The sequence below is a fragment of the Oncorhynchus clarkii genome, chromosome 33 (genome assembly GCF_045791955.1).
Source record: "Oncorhynchus clarkii lewisi isolate Uvic-CL-2024 chromosome 33, UVic_Ocla_1.0, whole genome shotgun sequence".
Lineage (NCBI taxonomy): Eukaryota > Metazoa > Chordata > Actinopteri > Salmoniformes > Salmonidae > Oncorhynchus > Oncorhynchus clarkii.
The window spans coordinates 34,499,887-34,522,808 of NC_092179.1; the positions used below are offsets into that span (position 1 = coordinate 34,499,887).

General features: G+C 50.1%; 1 protein-coding gene across 1 annotated transcript in view; it reads right to left on the reverse strand.

Moving 5' to 3' along the window:
- Positions 1-22,922, reverse strand: part of LOC139392818 (CWF19-like protein 1) — a 42,965-nt gene that overhangs the window by 5,050 nt on the left and 14,993 nt on the right. Inside the window, exons 10-13 of the mRNA XM_071141097.1 lie at positions 22,755-22,834; positions 22,429-22,638; positions 16,674-16,793; positions 3,506-3,603 (exon numbers count right to left, since the gene is read on the reverse strand). Of these exons, the coding sequence (XP_070997198.1) occupies positions 3,506-3,603; positions 16,674-16,793; positions 22,429-22,638; positions 22,755-22,834 (508 nt within the window). The remainder of the gene's footprint in view (positions 1-3,505; positions 3,604-16,673; positions 16,794-22,428; positions 22,639-22,754; positions 22,835-22,922) is intronic.

Sequence of the window (22,922 nt, forward strand, 5' to 3'; positions counted from 1 at the left end):
ATCAGTGTATATGGTCATAGACAGGGTAAAGTTGATCATTTCATAACAAGGACAGCAGAAGCAAGAGAAGAAGAGAAAATCACTCTGTCAAAACTTCCAAACAGTCAAAACCATTCCATTTAGAGATGGGGATGAAATCCAAACTGATATTCATCGGCCATGTCATCGCTAATTTGTAAAGGATAAATATTGATACATTACTAATTTGTAAAGGATAAATATTGATACATTACTAGCTCAAACACTTGAAGGTGATTTCAGAACCAGAGTCAGGGGACAAAAAACAGACTGCATTGCCTCTTAATCTGTAGATGTCAAGTCTCCTTTATGGCCCTAATCTGTAGATGTCAACTCTCCCTTATGGCCCTAATCTGTAGATGTCAACTCTCCCTTATGGCCCTAATCTGTAGATGTCAAGTCTCCTTTATGGCTCTAATCTGATATTGGTAGTAGTGTGGTAGATGTCTAGTCTCCTTTATGGCTCTAATCTGATATTGGTAGTAGTGTGGTAGATGTCTAGTCTCCCATTCCCAACATTCACTGTTGACGTTGAGACTAGTGTTTTGCGAGTACTATTTAATGAAGCTGCCTGTTTCTCAAACTAGATTTGTTATTTTATTTTACTTTACCTTTATTTAACTAGGCAAGTCAGTTAAGAACAAATTCTTATTTTTAATGACGGCCTAGGAACAGTGGGTTAACTGCCTGTTCAGGGGCAGTACGACCGATTTGAACCTTGTCAGCTCGGGGATTTGAACTTGCAACCAGTGGTTACTAGCCAAACACTCTAACCACTAGGCTACCCTGCCACCGGAGATAGTGTAATGTACTTATACTCTTGCTCAGTTGTGCACCGGGGCCTCCCACTTTCTATTCTGGTTAGAAACAGTTTGCACTGTTCTGTGAAGGGAGTAGTACACAGCATTGTACGAGCTCTTCAGATTCTTGACAATTTCTCGCATGGAATAGCCTTAATTTCTCAGAACAAGAATAGACTGACGAGTTTCAGAAGAAAGTACTTTGTTTCTGGCCATTTTGAGCCTGTAATCAAACCCACATGTTGATGCTCAAGATACTCAACTGCAATTTTCCTAAGTCCCTCTTTGTGGCACCTGACCACACGACTGAACAGTAGTCAAGGTGAGACAAAACTAGGGCCTGTAGGACCTGCCTTGTTGATAGTATTGTTAAGGAAGAAACTAGGGCCTGTAGGACCTGCCTTGTTGATAGTGCTGTTAAGAAGGTAGAAACTAGGGCCTGTAGGACCTGCCTTGTTGATAGTGCTGTTAAGAAGGTAGAAACTAGGGCCTGTAGGACCTGCCTTGTTGATAGTGCTGTTAAGAAGGTAGAAACTAGAGCCTGTAGGACCTGCCTTGTTGATGGTGTTGTTAAGAAGGTAGAAACTAGGGCCTGTAGGACCTGCCTTGTTGATAATGTTGTTAAGAAGGTAGAAACTAGGGCCTGTAGGACCTGCCTTGTTGATAGTGCTGTTAAGAAGGTAGAAACTAGGGCCTGTAGGACCTGCCTTGTTGATAGTGCTGTTAAGAAGGTAGAAACTAGGGCCTGTAGGACCTGCCTTGTTGATAATGTTGTTAAGAAGGTAGAAACTAGGGCCTGTAGGACCTGCCTTGTTGATAGTGCTGTTAAGAAGGTAGAAACTAGGGCCTGTAGGACCTGCCTTGTTGATAGTGCCGTTAAGAAGGTAGAAACTAGAGCCTGTAGGACCTGCCTTGTTGATAGTGTTGTTAAGAAGGTAGAAACTAGAGCCTGTAGGACCTGCCTTGTTGATAGTGCCGTTAAGAAGGTAGAAACTAGGGCCTGTAGGACCTGCCTTGTTGATAGTGCTGTTAAGAAGGTAGAAACTAGGGCCTGTAGGACCTGCCTTGTTGATAGTGTTGTTAAGAAGGTAGAAACTAGGGCCTGTAGGACCGGTCTTGTTGATAGTGTTGTTAAGAAGGTAGAAACTAGAGCCTGTAGGACCTGCCTTGTTGATAGTGTTGTTAAGAAGGTAGAAACTAGGGCCTGTAGGACCTGCCTTGTTGATAGTGTTGTTAAGAAGGTAGAAACTAGGGCCTGTAGGACCTGCCTTGTTGATAGTGTTGTTAAGAAGGTAGAAACTAGGGCCTGTAGGACCGGTCTTGTTGATAGTGTTGTTAAGAAGGTAGAAACTAGGGCCTGTAGGACCTGCCTTGTTGATAGTGATGTTAAGAAGGTAGAAACTAGGGCCTGTAGGACCTACCTTGTTTATAGTGTTGTTAAGAAGGTAGAAACTAGGGCCTGTAGGACCTGCCATATTGACAGTGTTGTTAAGAAGGTAGAGCAGCACTTTATTATAGACAGACTTCTCCCATCTTAGCTACTGTTGTATCAACATGTTTTGACCATGACAGTTTACAATCCAGGGTTACTCCAAGCAGTTTAGTCTCCTCAACTTCCTCAATTTCCACATTATTTATTATGAGATTTAGTTGAGGTTGAGAATTTAGTGAGTGTTTTGTTCCAAATACAGTGCTTTTAGTTTTGGAAATATTTAGGGCTAACTTATTCCTTGCCACCCACTCTGAAACTAACTGCAGCTCTTTGTTGAGTGTTGCAGTCATTACAGTCTCTGTAGTAGCTGACATGTATAGTGTTGAGTGTTGCAGTCATTACAGTCACTGTAGTAGCTGACATGTATAGTGTTGAGTGTTGCAGTCATTACAGTCTCTGTAGTAGCTGACGTGTATAGTGTTGAGTGTTGCAGTCATTACAGTCTCTGTAGTAGCTGTCGTGTATAGTGTTGAGTGTTGCAGTCATTACAGTCACTGTAGTAGCTGACGTGTATAGTGTTGAGTGTTGCAGTCATTTCAGTCTCTGTAGTAGCTAAAGTGTATAGTGTTGAGTGTTGCAGTCATTTCAGTCTCTGTAGTAGCTGACGTGTATAGTGTTGAGTGTTGCAGTCATTACAGTCACTGTAGTAGCTGACGTGTATAGTGTTGAGTGTTGCAGTCATTACAGTCACTGTAGTAGCTGACGTGTATAGTGTTGAGTGTTGCAGTCATTACAGTCTCTGTAGTAGCTGACGTGTATAGTGTTGAGTGTTGCAGTCATTACAGTCACTGTAGTAGCTGACGTGTATAGTGTTGAGTGTTGCAGTCATTTCAGTCTCTGTAGTAGCTGACGTGTATAGTGTTGAGTGTTGCAGTCATTACAGTCACTGTAGTAGCTGACATGTATAGTGTTGAGTGTTGCAGTCATTACAGTCACTGTAGTAGCTGACGTGTATAGTGTTGAGTCATCCGCATATATAGACACTCTGGCTTAACTCAAAGCCAGTGACATGTCGTCAGTAAATATTGAAACAAGGGGCCTAGACAGCTGCCCTGGAGAATTCTTGATTCTACCTGGATTATGTTGGATAGGCTTAAAGAACACCCCCTGTTAGACAGGTAACACTTTATCCTTGAAAGATCCACATCACTAGTTTCTAGGTTAGATCATATATGGTGTGCGTGTGTGTATATACCTGCCAAACTGCAGAGGGAAGTTTTTCTGAATGCGGTAGAAGAGTTTCTCTCCAGAGTCCAGCTCTACGTAGAAGTACGGTGTCCCTGGAGGAGCAATCTGATAGAAAAAATATATAATTTATTATAACCAAGAATTATCAGAAAATATGTAAAAGCAACTTAACAGTCCTGTTAGAGTTAACGTCTGGGTGGTCCCGGGAATCCAACCCACTATCCTGGTGTTGCAAGCACCATGCTCTACCAAATGGCCTACAGACGACCACAGCATTACCTTTTCTCAGCATTATCATCTCACAGCATTTTCATCTCATAGCATTGCGATGTCCTAGCATTATCATCTCCCAACATTACCATGTCCTAGCATTATCATCTCCCAGCATTACCATGTCCTAACATTATCATCTCCTAGCATTACCATGCCCTAGCATGATCATCTCCCAACATTACCATGTCCGGGCATTATCTCGCAACATTACCATGTTATAGCATTATCATCTCCCAGCATTACCATGTCCTAACATTATCATTTCCCAGCATTACCGTGTCCTAGCATTATCATCTCCTAGCATTGTTACCAACTAGCATTGTTACCATCAACTTAAAATGAAATACATGTTTTTAAGCTTCAGTTCATCTGAAACATTCCTACAACATGTTCACTCATTAGATGTTGGTTCTCCAATGGAACGTGTTCCCACACATAAATACTGAGGCATTTGGATTGATATGGATATGATGTTTAAAAATATATACACAGTACAAGTCAAACGTTTAGACACCTACTCATTCAAGGGTTTTTCTTTATTTGGACTATTTTCTACATTGTAGAGTAGTAGAAGACATCAAAACTATTAAAAAATAAACACATATGGAATCATGTAGTAACCAAAAAAAGAAACAAAAAAGTGTTAAATATATTTTATATTTGATTACCTTCAAATAGCCACCCTTTGCCTTGACAGCTTTGCACACTTGGCATTCTCTCAACCAGCTTCACCTGGAATGCTTTCCCAACAGTCTTGACAGAGGTCCCACATATGCTGAGCACTTGTTGGCTGCTTTTCCTTCACTCTGCGGTCCATCTCATCCCAAACCATCTCAATTGGGTTGAGGTCAGGTGATTTTGGAGGCCAGGTCATCTGATGCAGTACTCCATCACTCTCCTTGGTCAAATAGCTCTTACACAGCCGGGAGGTGTGTTTTGGGTCGTTGTCCTCTTGAAAAACAAATGATAGTCCCACGAAGCAAAAACCAGATGGGATGGAGTATCGCTGCAGAATGCTATGGTAGCCATGCTGGTTAAGTGTGACTTAAATTCTAAATAAAATCACAGTGTCACAAGCAAAGCACCCCCACACCTCCTCCTCCATGCTTCACGCTGGGAACCACACATGCAGAGATCATCTGTTTGTGGCGAAATCCTGCACGGAGCCTTCACTGTGCGCTGCCACTTTAAGAGAGCATCAGCAGTAAGGAAGGAGGAAATAAAGACAGTTTTTTAGCTCTTTGGGGAGGAGCTCTTGGGTGGCGCGACAGTTTGATTGTGTGTATGCATCAGAAGTTTGGTTTATTTTCAGTGTGTGTAGTTTATAAAGTATTTAACTCAATCATCGGTGATTGAAAAATTACATTATACATTTATTATTATTATTACATTTAAATTACATTTATTAGTATTATTGTATGAGGTTTTATTGGTGGGGTTACCCCTGTGCTGTGATGTGGGTTTTATAGGGTGTGTATTCTCTTTTCTCTACACTGGCTATCTGGTAAACAGGCTACACTCTAGGCAGTCTCTTCTGCTGATGTGTGTGGGTCTGGTAGTGGTACTCTCTCTATTCTACTCTTTTCCTTTCGGTTAATACCTGCCTGGCGCCCGAACAAAATCTTTATCTTTACCCCTCTCAAATAAATACCGCTACACGTTCACCTGCTCTGCGTCTCACAAAGACACAGCGGTTGTAAGCACAAATCTTAAATTTGGACAAAAGAACAGATTTCCTCCGGTCTAATGTCCACCGCTCGTGTTTCTTGGCCCAAGCAAGTCTCTTCTTATTGGTGTCCTTTAGTAGTGGTTTCTTTGCAGCAATTCAACCACGAAGGCCTGATTCACACAGTCTCCTCTGAACAGTTGATGTTCAGATGTGTCGGTTACTTGAACTCTGTGAAGAATTTATTTGGGCTGCAATCTGAGGCTGGTGACTCTAATGAACTTATCCTCTGAGCAGAGGTAACTCTGGGTCTTCCTTTCCTGTGGCGGTCCTCATGAGAGACAGTTAACTCTAATGATCTTCTCCTCTGAGCAGAGGTAACTCTGGGTCTTCCTTTCCTGTGGCGGTCCTCATGAGAGACAGTTAACTCTAATGATCTTCTCCTCTGAGCAGAGGTAACTCTGGGTCTTCCTTTCCTGTGGCGGTCCTCATGAGAGACAGTTAACTCTAATGAACTGATCCTCTGAGCAGAGGTAACTCTGGGTCTTCCTTTCCTGTGGCGGTCCTCATGAGAGACAGTTAACTCTAATGAACTGATCCTCTGCAGCAGAGGTAACTCTGGGTCTTCCTTTCCTGTGGCGGTCCTCATGAGAGACAGTTAACTCTAATGAACTGATCCTCTGAGCAGAGGTAACTCTGGGTCTTCCTTTCCTGTGGCGGTCCTCATGAGAGACAGTTAACTCTAATGAACTTATCCTCTGAGCAGAGGTAACTCTGGGTCTTCCTTTCCTGTGGCAGTCCTCATGAGAGACAGTTAACTCTAATGAACTTATCCTCTGAGCAGAGGTAACTCTGGGTCTTCCTTTCCTGTGGCGGTCCTCATGAGAGACAGTTAACTCTAATGAACTGATCCTCTGAGCAGAGGTAACTCTGGGTCTTCCTTTCCTGTGGCGGTCCTCATGAGAGACAGTTAACTCTAATGAACTGATCCTCTGAGCAGAGGTAACTCTGGGTCTTCCTTTCCTGTGGCGGTCCTCATGAGAGACAGTTAACTCTAATGAACTGATCCTCTGAGCAGAGGTAACTCTGGGTCTTCCTTTCCTGTGGCGGTCCTCATGAGAGACAGTTAACTCTAATGAACTGATCCTCTGAGCAGAGGTAACTCTGGGTCTTCCTTTCCTGTGGCTGTCATGATGGTTTTTGCGACTGCACTTGAAAAATGTTCAAAGTTCTTGACCTTTTCCCGGATTAATTAACTGACCTTCATGTCTTAAAGTAATGACGGTCGTTTCTCTTTGCTCATTTGAAATGTTCTTGCCAAAATATAGACTCTTTTACCAAATAGGGCTATGTTCTGTATACCACCCCTACCTTGTCACAACACAATTCATTGGCTCAAACGCATTGAGGAAATAAATTCCACAAATGAACTTTTAACAAGGCACACCTTTTAATTTAAATGTGTTCCAGGTGACTACCTCGTGAAGCTGGTGAGAGAATGTGTTCCAGGTGACTACCTCGTGAAGCTGGTGGAGAGAATGTGTTCCAGGTGACTACCTCGTGAAGCTGGTGGAGAGAAGGTGTTCCAGGTGACTACCTCGTGAAGCTGGTGGAGAGAAGGTGTTCCAGATGACTACCCCGTGAAGCTGGTGGAAAGAATGTGTTCCAGGTGACTACCTCGTGAAGCTGGTGGAGAGAAGGTGTTCCAGATGACTACCTCATGAAGCTGGTGGAGAGAATGTGTTCCAGGTGACTACCTCATGAAGCTGGTGGAGAGAAGGTGTTCCAGGTGACTACCTCGTGAAGCTGGTGGAGAGAATGTGTTCCCGGTGACTACCTCGTGAAGCTGGTGGAGAGAAGGTGTTCCAGGTGACTACCTCATGAAGCTGGTGGAGAGAAGGTGTTCCAGGTGACTACCTCGTGAAGCTGGTGGAGAGAAGGTGTTCCAGGTGACTACCTCGTGAAGCTGGTGGAGAGAAGGTGTTCCAGGTGACTACCTCGTGAAGCTGGTGGAGAGAAGGTGTTCCAGATGACTACCTCGTGAAGCTGGTGGAGAGAAGGTGTTCCGGGTGACTACCTCGTGAAGCTGGTGGAGAGAAGGTGTTCCAGATGACTACCTCGTGAAGCTGGTGGAGAGAAGGTGTTCCAGATGACTACCTCATGAAGCTGGTGGAGAGAAGGTGTTCCAAGTGACTACCTCATGAAGCTGGTGGAGAGAAGGTGTTCCAGGTGACTACCTCGTGAAGCTGGTGGAGAGAAGGTGTTCCAGATGACTACCTCGTGAAGCTGGTGGAGAGAAGGTGTTTTAAAGGGTGGCTACTTTGAAGAATCTCAAATATATTTTGATTTGTTTAAACACTTTTTTGGTTTCAACATGATTCCATATGTGTTATTTCATAGTTTTGATGTCTTCATTATTATTCTACAATGAAAAAATAGAAAATAGTAAACATAAAAATAAAATTTAAACTTGAATGACTAGGTGTGTCCAAACCTTGCCTAGTACTGTATATACACACACACAAAGTATTCAGACCATTTGACTTTTTCCACATTTTGTTACAGCCGTTTCCTAAAATGGATTAAAATAGTTTTATTTCCACCTAAAGGTTTTTAGAAATGTATTCAAATGTATTAAAAATAAATAAACTGTCCTCCGAGTGGCACAGCGGTCTAAGGCATCACAGGGTTGCAACATATACATTTAAACATCCACAAGAGTGGAGCGAAAACCCGCAGACACTCAGCCCTCTGTGGGAAGAGTTTGACAGAATGTCCTACTCAGATGGTATCTTCTAACCTTAAATATCAGGAAAGAAACCACTGGTCATATTTTATAGTGTAAGTTTCATCAGCTCAGCTGAACTATAGACCTTCAATGCAGCCAACTGGACGGGTTCCTTTCCACGTCGATACAGTGGGATCCATGTGCTCTGTTGGCCACAGAACTGATCTCTCTGAAGGCCTGCCCGCCTCCCTCCCCTGCCCTGTCTCTCCCAGTCTGGTACAGGTGCCCCCCCCCCCTGCCCTGGTCTGCCTCTCCCAGTCTGGTACAGGTGCTCCCCCTCCCTGCCCTGTCACTCCCAGTCTGGTACAGGTGCCCCCCCGCTGCCCTGTCTCTCCCAGTCTGGTACAGGTGCCCCCCCCCCCTCCCCCTCCCCCGCCCTGTCTCTCCCAGTCTGGTACAGGTGCTCCCCCTGCCCTGCCTTGTCTCTCCCAGTCTGGTACAGGTGCCCTCCCCGCTGCCCTGTCTCTCCCAGTCTGGTACAGGTGCCCCCCCCTACCCTGGTCTGCCTCTCCCAGTCTGGTACAGGTGCTCCCCCTCCCTGCCCTGTCTCTCCCAGTCTGGTACAGATGTCCCCCCCTTCTCTCCCAGTCTGGACTGGTGCCCCTCCCCCTGCCCCGTCTCTCCCAGTCTGGTACAGGTGCTCCCCCTGCCCTGCCTTGTCTCTCCCAGTCTGGTACAGGTGCCCCCCCCGCTGCCCTGTCTCTCCCAGTCTGGTACAGGTGCCCCCCCCTACCCTGGTCTGCCTCTCCCAGTCTGGTACAGGTGCTCCCCCTCCCTGCCCTGTCTCTCCCAGTCTGGTACAGGTGCTCCCCCTCCCTGCCCTGTCTCTCCCAGTCTGGTACAGATGTCCCCCCCTTCTCTCCCAGTCTGGACTGGTGCCCCTCCCCCTGCCCCGTCTCTCCCAGTCTGGTACAGGTGCCCCCCTCGGCCCCGTCTCTCCCAGTCTGGTACAGGTGCCCCCCCCCCTCCCCCTGCCCTGTCTCTCCCAGTCTGGTACAGGTGCTCCCCCTGCCCTGCCTTGTCTCTCCCAGTCTGGTACAGGTGCCCCCCCCGCTGCCCTGTCTCTCCCAGTCTGGTACAGGTGCCCCCCCCTACCCTGGTCTGCCTCTCCCAGTCTGGTACAGGTGCTCCCCCTCCCTGCCCTGTCTCTCCCAGTCTGGTACAGGTGCCCCCCCCCAGTCAGGTACAGGTGTCCCCACCTGCCATGTCTCTCCCAGTCTGGTACAGGTGCCCCCCCCTGCCCCGTCTCTCCCAGTCTGGTACAGGTGCCCCCCCGGCCCCGTCTCTCCCAGTCTGGTACAGGTGCCCCCCCCGCCCCGTCTCTCCCAGTCTGGTACAGGTGCCCCTCCGGCCCCGTCTCTCCCAGTCTGGTACAGGTGCCCCCCCCGCCCCGTCTCTCCCAGTCTGGTACAGGTGCCCCCCCTGCCCAGTCTCTCCCAGTCTGGTACTGGTGCTCCCCCCAGTCTGGTACAGGTGTGACTGTATATGACTGTTTCTCCCTCGAGTTTTGGGAGAAACCACACTCTTGCTCCGTAAATGCACGTGAGAACTATGCACATTTCTCCCAAACAATATGAGAGAAATCTGACTCCTGCGTTGACATGTCAGGACTGTTCTCTAGGTACTTAACCATGTTAGGACTGTTCTCTAGGTACTTAACCATTCCTGCTCTGACATGTCAGGACTGTTCTCTAGGTACTTAACCATTCCTGCTCCTAGACCTTAGTGCTGCTTTTGATACCATCGATCACCACATTATTTTGGAGAGATTGGAAACCCAAATTGGTCTACACGGACAAGTTCTGGCCTAGTTTAGATCTTATCTGTCGGAAAGATATCAGTTTGTCTCTGTGAATGGTTTTTCCTCTGACAAATCAACTGTAAATTTCGGTGTTCCTCAAGGTTCCGTTTTAGGACCACTATTGTTTTCACTATATATTTTACCTCTTTGGGGATGTCATTCAAAAACATAATGTTAACTTTCACTGCTATGCGGATGACACACAGCTGTACATTTCAATGAAACATGGTGAAGCCCCAAAATTGCCCTTGCTAGAAGCAAGCATGTGTTTCAGACATAAGGAAGTGGATGGCTGCTAACTTTCTACTTTTAAATTCGGACAAAACAGAGATGCTTGTTCTAGGTCCCAAGAAACAAAGAGATCTTCTGTTGAATCTGACAATTAATCTTAATGGTTGTACAGTCGTCTCAAATAAAACTGTGAAGGACCTCGGCGTTACTCTGGACCCTGATCTCTCTTTTGAAGAACATATCAAGACCATTTCAAGGACAGCTTTTTTCCATCTACGTAACATTGCAAAAATCAGAAACTTTCTGTCCAAAAATTATGCAGAAAAATTAATCCATGCTTTTGTCACTTCTAGGTTAGACTACTGCAATGCTCTACTTTCCGGCTACCCGGATAAAGCACTAAATAAACTTCAGTTAGTGCTAAATACGGCTTCTAGAATCCTGACTAGAACCAAAAAAAATTATCATATTACTCCAGTGCTAGCCTTCCTACACTGGCTTCCTGTCAAAGCAAGGGCTGATTTCAAGGTTTTACTGCTAACCTACAAAGCATTACATGGGCTTGCTCCTACCTATCTCTCTGATTTGGTCCTGCCGTACATACCTACACGTACGCTACGGTCACAAGACGCAGGCCTCCTAATTGTCCCTAGAATTTCTAAGCAAACAGCTGGAGGCAGGGCTTTCTCCTATAGAGCTCCATTATTTTGGAACGGTCTGCCTACCCATGTCAGAGACGCAAACTCGGTCTCAACCTTTAATTCTTTACTGAAGACTCATCTCTTCAGTGGGTCATATGATTGAGTGTAGTCTGGCCCAGGAGTGGGAAGGTGAACGGAAAGGCTCTGGAGCAACGAACCGCCCTTGCTGTCTCTGCCTGGCCGGTTCCCCTCTTTCTCTGCCTCTAACCCTATTACAGGGGCTGAGTCACTGGCTTACTGGGGCTCTCTCATGCCGTCCCTGGAAGGGGTGCGTCACCTTAGTGTGTTGATTCACTGATGTGGTCCTCCTGTCTGGTTTGGCGCCCCCCCTTGGGTTGTGCCATGGCGGAGATCTTTGTGGGCTATACTCAGCCTTGTCTCAGGATGGTAAGTAGGTGGTTGAAGATATCCCGCTAGTGGTATGGGGGCTGTGCTTTGGCAAAGTGGGTGGGGTTATATCCTTCCTGTTTGGCCCTGTCCGGGGGTGTCCTCAGATGGGGCCACAGTGTCTCCTGACCCCTCCTGTCTCAGCCTCCAGTATTTATGCCGCAGTAGTTTATGTCGGGGGGCTAGGGTCAGTTTGTTATATCTGGAGTACTTCTCCTGTCCTATTCGGTGTCCTGTGTGAATTTAAGTGTGCTTTCTCTAATTCTCTCTTTCTCGGAGGACCTGAGCCCTAGGACCATGCCCCAGGACTACCTGACATGATGACTCCTTGCTGTCCCCAGTCCACCTGGCCGTGCTGCTGCTCCAGTTTCAACTGTTCTGCCTTATTATTATTCGACCATGCTGGTCATTTATGAACATTTGAACATCTTGGCCATGTTCTGTTATAATCTCCACCTGGCACAGCCAGAAGAGGACTGGCCACCCCACATAGCCTGGTTCCTCTCTAGGTTTCTTCCTAGGTTTTGGCCTTTCTGGGGAGTTTTTCCTAGCCACCGTGCTTTTACACCTGCATTGCTTGCTGTTTGGGGTTTTAGGCTGGGTTTCTGTACAGCACTTTGAGATATCAGCTGATGTACGAAGGGCTATATAAATAAATGTGATTTGATTTGATTGTTCTCTAGGTACTTAACCATTCCTGCTCTGACATGTCAGGACTGTTCTCTAGGTACTTAACCATGTCAGGACTGATCTCTAGGTACTTAACCATTCCTGCTCTGACATGTCAGGACTGTTCTCTAGGTACTTAACCATGTCAGGACTGTTCTCTAGGTACTTAACCATTCCTGATCTGACATATCAGGACTGTTCTCTAGGTACTTAACCATTCCTGCTCTGACATGTCAGGACTGTTCTCTAGGTACTTAACCATGTCAGGACTGTTCTCTAGGTACTTAACCATGTCAGGACTGTTCTCTAGGTACTTAACCATGTCAGGACTGTTCTCTAGGTACTTAACCATTCCTGATCTGACATGTCAGGACTGTTCTCTAGGTACTTAACCATGTCAGGACTGTTCTCTAGGTACTTAACCATGTCAGGACTGTTCTCTAGGTACTTAACCATGTCAGGACTGTTCTCTAGGTACTTAACCATTCCTGCTCTGACATGTCAGGACTGTTCTCTAGGTACTTAACCATGTCAGGACTGTTCTCTAGGTACTTAACCATTCCTGATCTGACATGTCAGGACTGTTCTCTAGGTACTTAACCATTCCTGATCTGACATGTCAGGACTGTTCTCTAGGTACTTAACCATGTCAGGACTGTTCTCTAGGTCCTTAACCATGTCAGGACTGTTCTCTAGGTACTTAACCATTCTTGCTCTGACATGTCAGGACTGTTCTCTAGGTACTTAACCATGTCAGGACTGTTCTCTAGGTACTTAACCATGTCAGGACTGTTCTCTAGGTACTTAACCATGTCAGGACTGTCCTCTAGGTACTTAACCATTCCTGCTCTGACATGTCAGGACTGTTCTCTAGGTACTTAACCATTCCTGCTCTGACATGTCAGGACTGTCCTCTAGGTACTTAACCATTCCTGCTCTGACATGTCAGGACTGTCCTCTAGGTAATTAACCATGTCAGGACTGTTCTCTAGGTACTTAACCATTCCTGCTCTGACATTTCAGGACTGTTCTCTAGGTACTTAACCATGTCAGGACTGTTCTCTGGGTACTTAACCATTCCTGCTCTGACATGTCAGGACTGTTCTCTAGGTACTTAACCATGTCAGGACTGTTCTCTAGGTACTTAACCATGTCAGGACTGTTCTCTGGGTACTTAACCATTCCTGCTCTGACATGTCAGGACTGTTCTCTAGGTACTTAACCATGTCAGGACTGTTCTCTGGGTACTTAACCATTCCTGCTCTGACATGTCAGGACTGTTCTCTAGGTACTTAACCATGTCAGGACTGTTCTCTAGGTACTTAACCATGTCAGGACTGTTCTCTGGGTACTTACCCTTCTCTGGACTTTACACATCCCCTGAAATCTGTGGCGTTAAAGACTCTGGTGGCTATAGATACTCGTTCAAGTGCTGTCTGTAAATCCTAATGTTAGTCAAGACTTATGTTTTTAACGTCATATGTAATTGGACTGTATGTGTGTTTATAGTTTTGTTTACTGTTGTGTCAGTAAGTTGTTTTTGTCTGAAACGTTGTTCCCCCTGCTGCTATTGGACCAGGTCTCTCTTGGAAAAGAGATGTTATCTCAATGAGAAAAACCTGTATGAATAAAGGTTAACTAATAAATAACACAAACCTACAGCTTGGGGTTCGAACCCAGGCTGTGTTACAACCGACTGTGACAGGGTGTATCCTAGATCTAATAGCTGTATGATATTTAACATGTTGTAGAACACGGTCCAGTATCAGTACCTGTTTGAGGTGTGTGTGTGTGTGTACCTGTTTGAGGTGTGTGTGTGTGTGTACCTGTTTGAGGGCTGTGTGTGTGTGTGTGTGTGTGTGTACCTGTTTGAGGTCAGTGTGTGTGTGTGTGTGTGTACCTGTTTGAGGTCAGTGTGTGTGTGTGTGTGTGTACCTGTTTGAGGTCAGTGTGTGTGTGTGTGTGTGTACCTGTTTGAGGTCAGTGTGTGTACCTGTTTGAGGTCAGTGTGTGTGTGTACCTGTTTGAGGTCAGTGTGTGTGTGTACCTGTTTGAGGTCAGTGTGTGTACCTGTTTGAGGTCAGTGTGTGTGTGTACCTGTTTGAGGTCAGTGTGTGTGTGTACCTGTTTGAGGTCAGTGTGTGTGTGTACCTGTTTGAGGTCAGTGTGTGTGTGTACCTGTTTGAGGTCAGTGTGTGTACCTGTTTGAGGTCAGTGTGTGTACCTGTTTGAGGTCAGTGTGTTGGGGTACCTGTTTGAGGTCAGTGTGTTGGGGTACCTGTTTGAGGTCAGTGTGGGTACCTGTTGGAGGTCAGTGTGTGTACCTGTTTGAGGTCAGTGTGTTGGGGTACCTGTTGGAGGTCAGTGTGTGTGTGTACCTGTTTGAGGTCAGTGTGTGTACCTGTTTGAGGTCAGTGTGGGTACCTGTTTGAGGTCAGTGTGTGTACCTGTTTGAGGTCAGTGTGTGTACCTGTTTGAGGTCAGTGTGTGTACCTGTTTGAGGTCAGTGTGGGTACCTGTTTGAGGTCAGTGTGTTGGGGTACCTGTTTGAGGTCAGTGTGTTGGGGTACCTGTTTGAGGTCAGTGTGTTGGGGTACCTGTTTGAGGTCAGTGTGTTGGGGTACCTGTTTGAGGTCAGTGTGTTGGGGTACCTGTTTGAGGTCAGTGTGTTGGGGTACCTGTTTGAGGTCAGTGTGTGTACCTGTTTGAGGTCAGTGTGTTGGGGTACCTGTTTGAGGTCAGTGTGTTGGGGTACCTGTTTGTGGTCAGTGTGTGTACCTGTTTGAGGTCAGTGTGTTGGGGTACCTGTTTGTGGTCAGTGTGTGTACCTGTTTGAGGTCAGTGTGGTGGGGTACCTGTTTGAGGTCAGTGTGTTGGGGTACCTGTTTGTGGTCAGTGTGTGTACCTGTTTGAGGTCAGTGTGTTGGGGTACCTGTTGGAGGTCAGTGTGTTGGGGTACCTGTTGGAGGTCAGTGTGTTGGGGTACCTGTTTGAGGTCAGTGTGTGTACCTGTTTGAGGTCAGTGTGTTGGGGTACCTGTTTGAGGTCAGTGTGGGTACCTGTTTGAGGTCAGTGTGTTGGGGTACCTGTTTGAGGTCAGTGTGTTGGGGTACCTGTTTGTGGTCAGTGTGTTGGGGTACCTGTTTGAGGTCAGTGTGTTGGGGTACCTGTTTGTGGTCAGTGTGTTGGGGTACCTGTTTGTGGTCAGTGTGTTGGGGTACCTGTTTGAGGTCAGTGTGTTGGGGTACCTGTTTGAGGTCAGTGTGTTGGGGTACCTGTTTGAGGTCAGTGTGTTGGGGTACCTGTTTGAGGTCAGTGTGTTGGGGTACCTGTTTGAGGTCAGTGTGGGTACCTGTTGGAGGTCAGTGTGGTGGGGTACCTGTTGGAGGTCAGTGTGGTGGGGTACCTGTTGGAGGTCAGTGTGTTGGGGTACCTGTTGGAGGTCAGTGTGTTGGGGTACCTGTTTGAGGTCAGTGTGTTGGGGTACCTGTTGGAGGTCAGTGTGGTGGGGTACCTGTTGGAGGTCAGTGTGGTGGGGTACCTGTTGGAGGTCAGTGTGTTGGGGTACCTGTTGGAGGTCAGTGTGTTGGGGTACCTGTTGGAGGTCAGTGTGTTGGGGTACCTGTTGGAGGTCAGTGTGGTGGGGTACCTGTTGGAGGTCAGTGTGGTGGGGTACCTGTTGGAGGTCAGTGTGGTGGGGTACCTGTTGGAGGTCAGTGTGGTGGGGTACCTGTTGGAGGTCAGTGTGGTGGGGTACCTGTTGGAGGTCAGTGTGGTGGGGTACCTGTTGGAGGTCAGTGTGGTGGGGTACCTGTTGGAGGTCAGTGTGGTGGGGTACCTGTTGGAGGTCAGTGTGGTGGGGTACCTGTTGGAGGTCAGTGTGGTGGGGTACCTGTTGGAGGTCAGTGTGGTGGGGTACCTGTTGGAGGTCAGTGTGGGTACCTGTTGGAGGTCAGTGTGGTGGGGTACCTGTTGGAGGTCAGTGTGGTGGGGTACCTGTTGGAGGTCAGTGTGGGTACCTGTTGGAGGTCAGTGTGGTGGGGTACCTGTTGGAGGTCAGTGTGGTGGGGTACCTGTTGGAGGTCAGTGTGGGTACCTGTTGGAGGTCAGTGTGGTGGGGTACCTGTTGGAGGTCAGTGTGGTGGGGTACCTGTTGGAGGTCAGTGTGTTGGGGTACCTGTTGGAGGTCAGTGTGGTGGGGTACCTGTTGGAGGTCAGTGTGGTGGGGTACCTGTTGGAGGTCAGTGTGGTGGGGTACCTGTTGGAGGTCAGTGTGGGTACCTGTTGGAGGTCAGTGTGGTGGGGTACCTGTTGGAGGTCAGTGTGGTGGGGTACCTGTTGGAGGTCAGTGTGTTGGGGTACCTGTTGGAGGTCAGTGTGGTGGGGTACCTGTTGGAGGTCAGTGTGGTGGGGTACCTGTTGGAGGTCAGTGTGGTGGGGTACCTGTTGGAGGTCAGTGTGGTGGGGTACCTGTTGGAGGTCAGTGTGGTGGGGTACCTGTTGGAGGTCAGTGTGGTGGGGTACCTGTTGGAGGTCAGTGTGGTGGGGTACCTGTTGGAGGTCAGTGTGGTGGGGTACCTGTTGGAGGTCAGTGTGGTGGGGTACCTGTTGGAGGTCAGTGTGGTGGGGTACCTGTTGGAGGTCAGTGTGGTGGGGTACCTGTTGGAGGTCAGTGTGGTGGGGTATCTCCATCAGCTCCATGTTCTGTTCCTGCGCCTGCAGCAGGAAGGCTTCTTTAATATCTTCAGTGGTAAACTGATCCTCCGGTACTGGTACTACCTGGGGAGGGACAGGCTGTTACAGGGGCTGTTCTACATACCTGGGGAGGGACAGGCTGTTACAGGGTCTGTTCTACCTCCCTGGGGAGGGACAGGCTGTTACAGGGGCTGTTCTACCTCCCTGGGGAGGGACAGGCTGTTACAGGGGCTGTTCTACCTCCCTGGGGAGGGACAGGCTGTTACAGGGGCTGTTCTACCTCCCTGGGGAGGGACAGGCTGTTACAGGGGCTGTTCTACCTCCCTGGGGAGGGACAGGCTGTTACAGGGGCTGTTCTACCTCCCTGGGGAGGGACAGGCTGTTACAGGGGCTGTTCTACCTCCCTGGGGAGGGACAGGCTGTTACAGGGGGTGTTCTACCTCCCTGGGGAGGGACAGGCTGTTACAGGGGCTGTTCTACCTCCCTGGGGAGGGACAGGCTGTTACAGGGGGTGTCCTACCTCCCTGGGGAGGGACAGACTGTTACAGGGGCTGTTCTACCTCCCTGGGGAGGGACAGGCTGTTACAGGGGCTGTTCTACCTCCCTGGGGAGGGACAGACTGTTACAGGGTCTGTTCTACCTCCCTGGGGAGGGACAGGCTGTTACAGGGGCTGTTCTACCTCCCTGGGGAGGGACAGGCTGTTACAGGGGCTGTTCTACCTCCCTGGGGAGGGACAGGCTGTTACAGGGGCTGTTCTACCTCCCTGGGGAGGGACAGGCTGTTACAGGGGCTGTTCTACATACCTGGGGAGGGACAGACTGTTACAGGGTCTGTTCTACCTACCTGGGGAGGGACAGGCTGTTACAGGGGCTGTTCTACCTCCCTGGGGAGGGACAGGCTGTTACAGGGGCTGTTCTACCTCCCTGGGGAGGGACAGACTGTTACAGGGGGTGTTCTACCTCCCTGGGGAGGGACAGACTGTTACAGGGTCTGTTCTACCTCCCTGGGGAGGGACAGACTGTTACAGGGGCTGTTCTACCTCCCTGGGGAGGGACAGACTGTTACAGGGGCTGTTCTACCTCCCTGGGGAGGGACAGACTGTTACAGGGGGTGTTCTACCTCCCTGGGGAGGGACAGACTGTTATAGGGTCTGTTCTACCTCCCTGGGGAGGGACAGACTGTTACAGGGGCTGTTCTACCTCCCTGGGGAGGGACAGACTGTTACAGGGTCTGTTCTACCTCCCTGGGGAGGGACAGACTGTTACAGGGTCTGTTCCACCTCCCTGGGGAGGGACAGACTGTTACAGGGGCTGTTCTACCTCCCTGGGGAGGGACAGACTGTTACAGGGGGTGTTCTACCTCCCTGGGGAGGGACAGACTGTTATAGGGTCTGTTCTACCTCCCTGGGGAGGGACAGACTGTTACAGGGGCTGTTCTACCTCCCTGGGGAGGGACAGACTGTTACAGGGGCTGTTCTACCTCCCTGGGGAGGGACAGACTGTTACAGGGTCTGTTCTACCTCCCTGGGGAGGGACAGACTGTTACAGGGGCTGTTCTACCTCCCTGGGGAGGGACAGACTGTTACAGGGGCTGTTCTACCTCCCTGGGGAGGGACAGACTGTTACAGGGGGTGTTCTACCTCCCTGGGGAGGGACAGACTGTTATAGGGTCTGTTCTACCTCCCTGGGGAGGGACAGACTGTTACAGGGGCTGTTCTACCTCCCTGGGGAGGGACAGACTGTTACAGGGTCTGTTCTACCTCCCTGGGGAGGGACAGACTGTTACAGGGTCTGTTCCACCTCCCTGGGGAGGGACAGACTGTTACAGGGGCTGTTCTACCTCCCTGGGGAGGGACAGACTGTTACAGGGGGTGTTCTACCTCCCTGGGGAGGGACAGACTGTTATAGGGTCTGTTCTACCTCCCTGGGGAGGGACAGACTGTTACAGGGGCTGTTCTACCTCCCTGGGGAGGGACAGACTGTTACAGGGGCTGTTCTACCTCCCTGGGGAGGGACAGACTGTTACAGGGTCTGTTCTACCTCCCTGGGGAGGGACAGACTGTTACAGGGTCTGTTCCACCTCCCTGGGGAGGGACAGACTGTTACAGGGTCTGTTCTACCTCCCTGGGGAGGGACAGACTGTTACAGGGGCTGTTCTACCTCCCTGGGGAGGGACAGACTGTTACAGGGGGTGTTCTACCTCCCTGGGGAGGGACAGACTGTTACAGGGTCTGTTCTACCTCCCTGGGGAGGGACAGACTGTTACAGGGGCTGTTCTACCTCCCTGGGGAGGGACAGACTGTTACAGGGGCTGTTCTACCTCCCTGGGGAGGGACAGACTGTTACAGGGGGTGTTCTACCTCCCTGGGGAGGGACAGACTGTTATAGGGTCTGTTCTACCTCCCTGGGGAGGGACAGACTGTTACAGGGGCTGTTCTACCTCCCTGGGGAGGGACAGACTGTTACAGGGTCTGTTCTACCTCCCTGGGGAGGGACAGACTGTTACAGGGTCTGTTCCACCTCCCTGGGGAGGGACAGACTGTTACAGGGGCTGTTCTACCTCCCTGGGGAGGGACAGACTGTTACAGGGGGTGTTCTACCTCCCTGGGGAGGGACAGACTGTTATAGGGTCTGTTCTACCTCCCTGGGGAGGGACAGACTGTTACAGGGGCTGTTCTACCTCCCTGGGGAGGGACAGACTGTTACAGGGGCTGTTCTACCTCCCTGGGGAGGGACAGACTGTTACAGGGTCTGTTCTACCTCCCTGGGGAGGGACAGACTGTTACAGGGTCTGTTCCACCTCCCTGGGGAGGGACAGACTGTTACAGGGTCTGTTCTACCTCCCTGGGGAGGGACAGACTGTTACAGGGGCTGTTCTACCTCCCTGGGGAGGGACAGACTGTTACAGGGGGTGTTCTACCTCCCTGGGGAGGGACAGACTGTTACAGGGTCTGTTCTACCTCCCTGGGGAGGGACAGACTGTTACAGGGGCTGTTCTACCTCCCTGGGGAGGGACAGACTGTTACAGGGGCTGTTCTACCTCCCTGGGGAGGGACAGACTGTTACAGGGGGTGTTCTACCTCCCTGGGGAGGGACAGACTGTTATAGGGTCTGTTCTACCTCCCTGGGGAGGGACAGACTGTTACAGGGGCTGTTCTACCTCCCTGGGGAGGGACAGACTGTTACAGGGTCTGTTCTACCTCCCTGGGGAGGGACAGACTGTTACAGGGTCTGTTCCACCTCCCTGGGGAGGGACAGACTGTTACAGGGGCTGTTCTACCTCCCTGGGGAGGGACAGACTGTTACAGGGGGTGTTCTACCTCCCTGGGGAGGGACAGACTGTTACAGGGGGTGTTCTACCTCCCTGGGGAGGGACAGACTGTTATAGGGTCTGTTCTACCTCCCTGGGGAGGGACAGACTGTTACAGGGGGTGTTCTACCTCCCTGGGGAGGGACAGACTGTTATAGGGTCTGTTCTACCTCCCTGGGGAGGGACAGACTGTTACAGGGTCTGTTCTACCTCCCTGGGGAGGGACAGACTGTTACAGGGTCTGTTCTACCTCCCTGGGGAGGGACAGACTGTTACAGGGGCTGTTCTACCTCCCTGGGGAGGGACAGACTGTTACAGGGTCTGTTCTACCTCCCTGGGGAGGGACAGACTGTTACAGGGTCTGTTCTACCTCCCTGGGGAGGGACAGACTGTTACAGGGGCTGTTCTACCTCCCTGGGGAGGGACAGACTGTTACAGGGGCTGTTCTACCTCCCTGGGGAGGGACAGACTGTTACAGGGGGTGTTCTACCTCCCTGGGGAGGGACAGACTGTTACAGGGGCTGTTCTACCTCCCTGGGGAGGGACAGACTGTTACAGGGGGTGTTCTACCTCCCTGGGGAGGGACAGACTGTTACAGGGTCTGTTCTACCTCCCTGGGGAGGGACAGACTGTTACAGGGTCTGTTCTACCTCCCTGGGGAGGGACAGACTGTTACAGGGTCTGTTCTACCTCCCTGGGGAGGGACAGACTGTTACAGGGTCTGTTCTACCTCCCTGGGGAGGGACAGACTGTTACAGGGTCTGTTCTACCTCCCTGGGGAGGGACAGACTGTTACAGGGTCTGTTCTACCTACCTGGGGAGGGACAGACTGTTACAGGGGGTGTTCTACCTCCCTGGGGAGGGACAGACTGTTACAGGGGGTGTTCCACCTCCCTGGGGAGGGACAGACTGTTACAGGGTCTGTTCTACCTCCCTGGGGAGGTACAGACTGTTACAGGGTCTGTTCTACCTCCCTGGGGATGGACAGACTGTTACAGGGGGTGTTCCACCTCCCTGGGGAGGGACAGACTGTTACAGGGGGTGTTCTACCTCCCTGGGGAGGGACAGACTGTTACAGGGGCTGTTCTACCTCCCTGGGGAGGGACAGACTGTTACAGGGTCTGTTCTACCTCCCTGGGGAGGGACAGACTGTTACAGGGTCTGTTCTACCTCCCTGGGGATGGACAGACTGTTACAGGGTCTGTTCTACCTCCCTGGGGAGGGACAGACTGTTACAGGGTCTGTTCTACCTCCCTGGGGAGGGACAGACTGTTACAGGGTCTGTTCTACCTCCCTGGGGAGGGACAGACTGTTACAGGGGCTGTTCTACCTCCCTGGGGAGGGACAGACTGTTACAGGGGGTGTTCCACCTCCCTGGGGAGGGACAGACTGTTACAGGGGGTGTTCCACCTCCCTGGGGAGGGACAGACTGTTACAGGGGGTGTTCCACCTCCCTGGGGAGGGACAGACTGTTACAGGGGGTGTTCCACCTCCCTGGGGAGGGACAGACTGTTACAGGGGGTGTTCCACCTCCCTGGGGAGGGACAGACTGTTACAGGGGGTGTTCCACCTCCCTGGGGAGGGACAGACTGTTACAGGGGGTGTTCCACCTCCCTGGGGAGGGACAGACAGTTACAGGGGGTGTTCTACCTCCCTGGGGAGGGACAGACTGTTACAGTGGGTGCAAAGGCTTCAGTGCAGTCATCTGGACTAATTAAGCTCTGAATAGCCTATTAGCTGCCCATCTGTCTTCAGTGTTAACTTGAGCCCACTTGCAATTATGTTTACTCAGCAGGAAATGCAGAATGATTGTCTCCTTCTCTATGATCAGCTCATCAGAAAGAGATGAATATATCAAGTTGAAATGAGTGATTATCATGACAACTGATGGGCAGGCTGGCCCTGAGGGGTGAGTGTAGTCTAGTCTACCTGTATCTGGGCAGGCTGGCCCTGAGGGGTGAGTGTAGTCTAGTCTACCTGTATCTGGGCAGGCTGGCCCTGAGGGGTGAGTGTAGTCTAGTCTACCTGTATCTGGGCAGGCTGGCCCTGAGGGGTGAGTGTAGTCTAGTCTACCTGTATCTGGGCAGGCTGGCCCTGAGGGGTGAGTGTAGTCTAGTCTACCTGTATCTGGACAGGCTGGCCCTGAGGGGTGAGTGTAGTCTAGTCTACCTGTATCTGGGCAGGCTGGCCCTGAGGGGTGAGTGTAGTCTAGTCTACCTGTATCTGGGCAGGCTGGCCCTGAGGGGTGAGTGTAGTCTAGTCTACCTGTATCTGGGCAGGCTGGCCCTGAGGGGTGAGTGTAGTCTAGTCTACCTGTATCTGGGCAGGCTGGCCCTGAGGGGTGAGTGTAGTCTAGTCTACCTGTATCTGGGCAGGCTGGCCCTGAGGGGTGAGTGTAGTCTAGTCTACCTGGATCTGTAGGTGTTGGCTGTGGTAGTTCCTCTCAAACAGAACACAGCGCTGTCCTTTGCTCTTATAGAAGGTCCTGACAGCCATCTTGTATCGGTCCAGTTCTTTAACCACCTCAGAGCTCAGTTCCACTACTGACTGGTAGTGACCGATGGGCAGTACCAACACATGCTGAGGGGTTAGACTGCCCTTAGCAAGGGCCAGGTAGCACTGAGGAAAAATACATCAACACAAAATGGTTAACTGGGGGCTTCAGAGCCCTTTAAACAGAACAACCACTTTCTACTATCCGTTGTAATACTCAGACTGTGTGTGTGGAAACTCACATGTGTACCAATGCTGATGACCAGGTGTTTCTCTACCTGAGGGCTGGCCAGACAGAACCAACAGGGACCGCTGGGCTGAGCTGAACCAGACACACAGAGAGAGAGAGAGAGAGACATACATGAGAGGGTGGGAGACAGTGAGGGTGGGAGACGGTGAGGGTGGGAGAC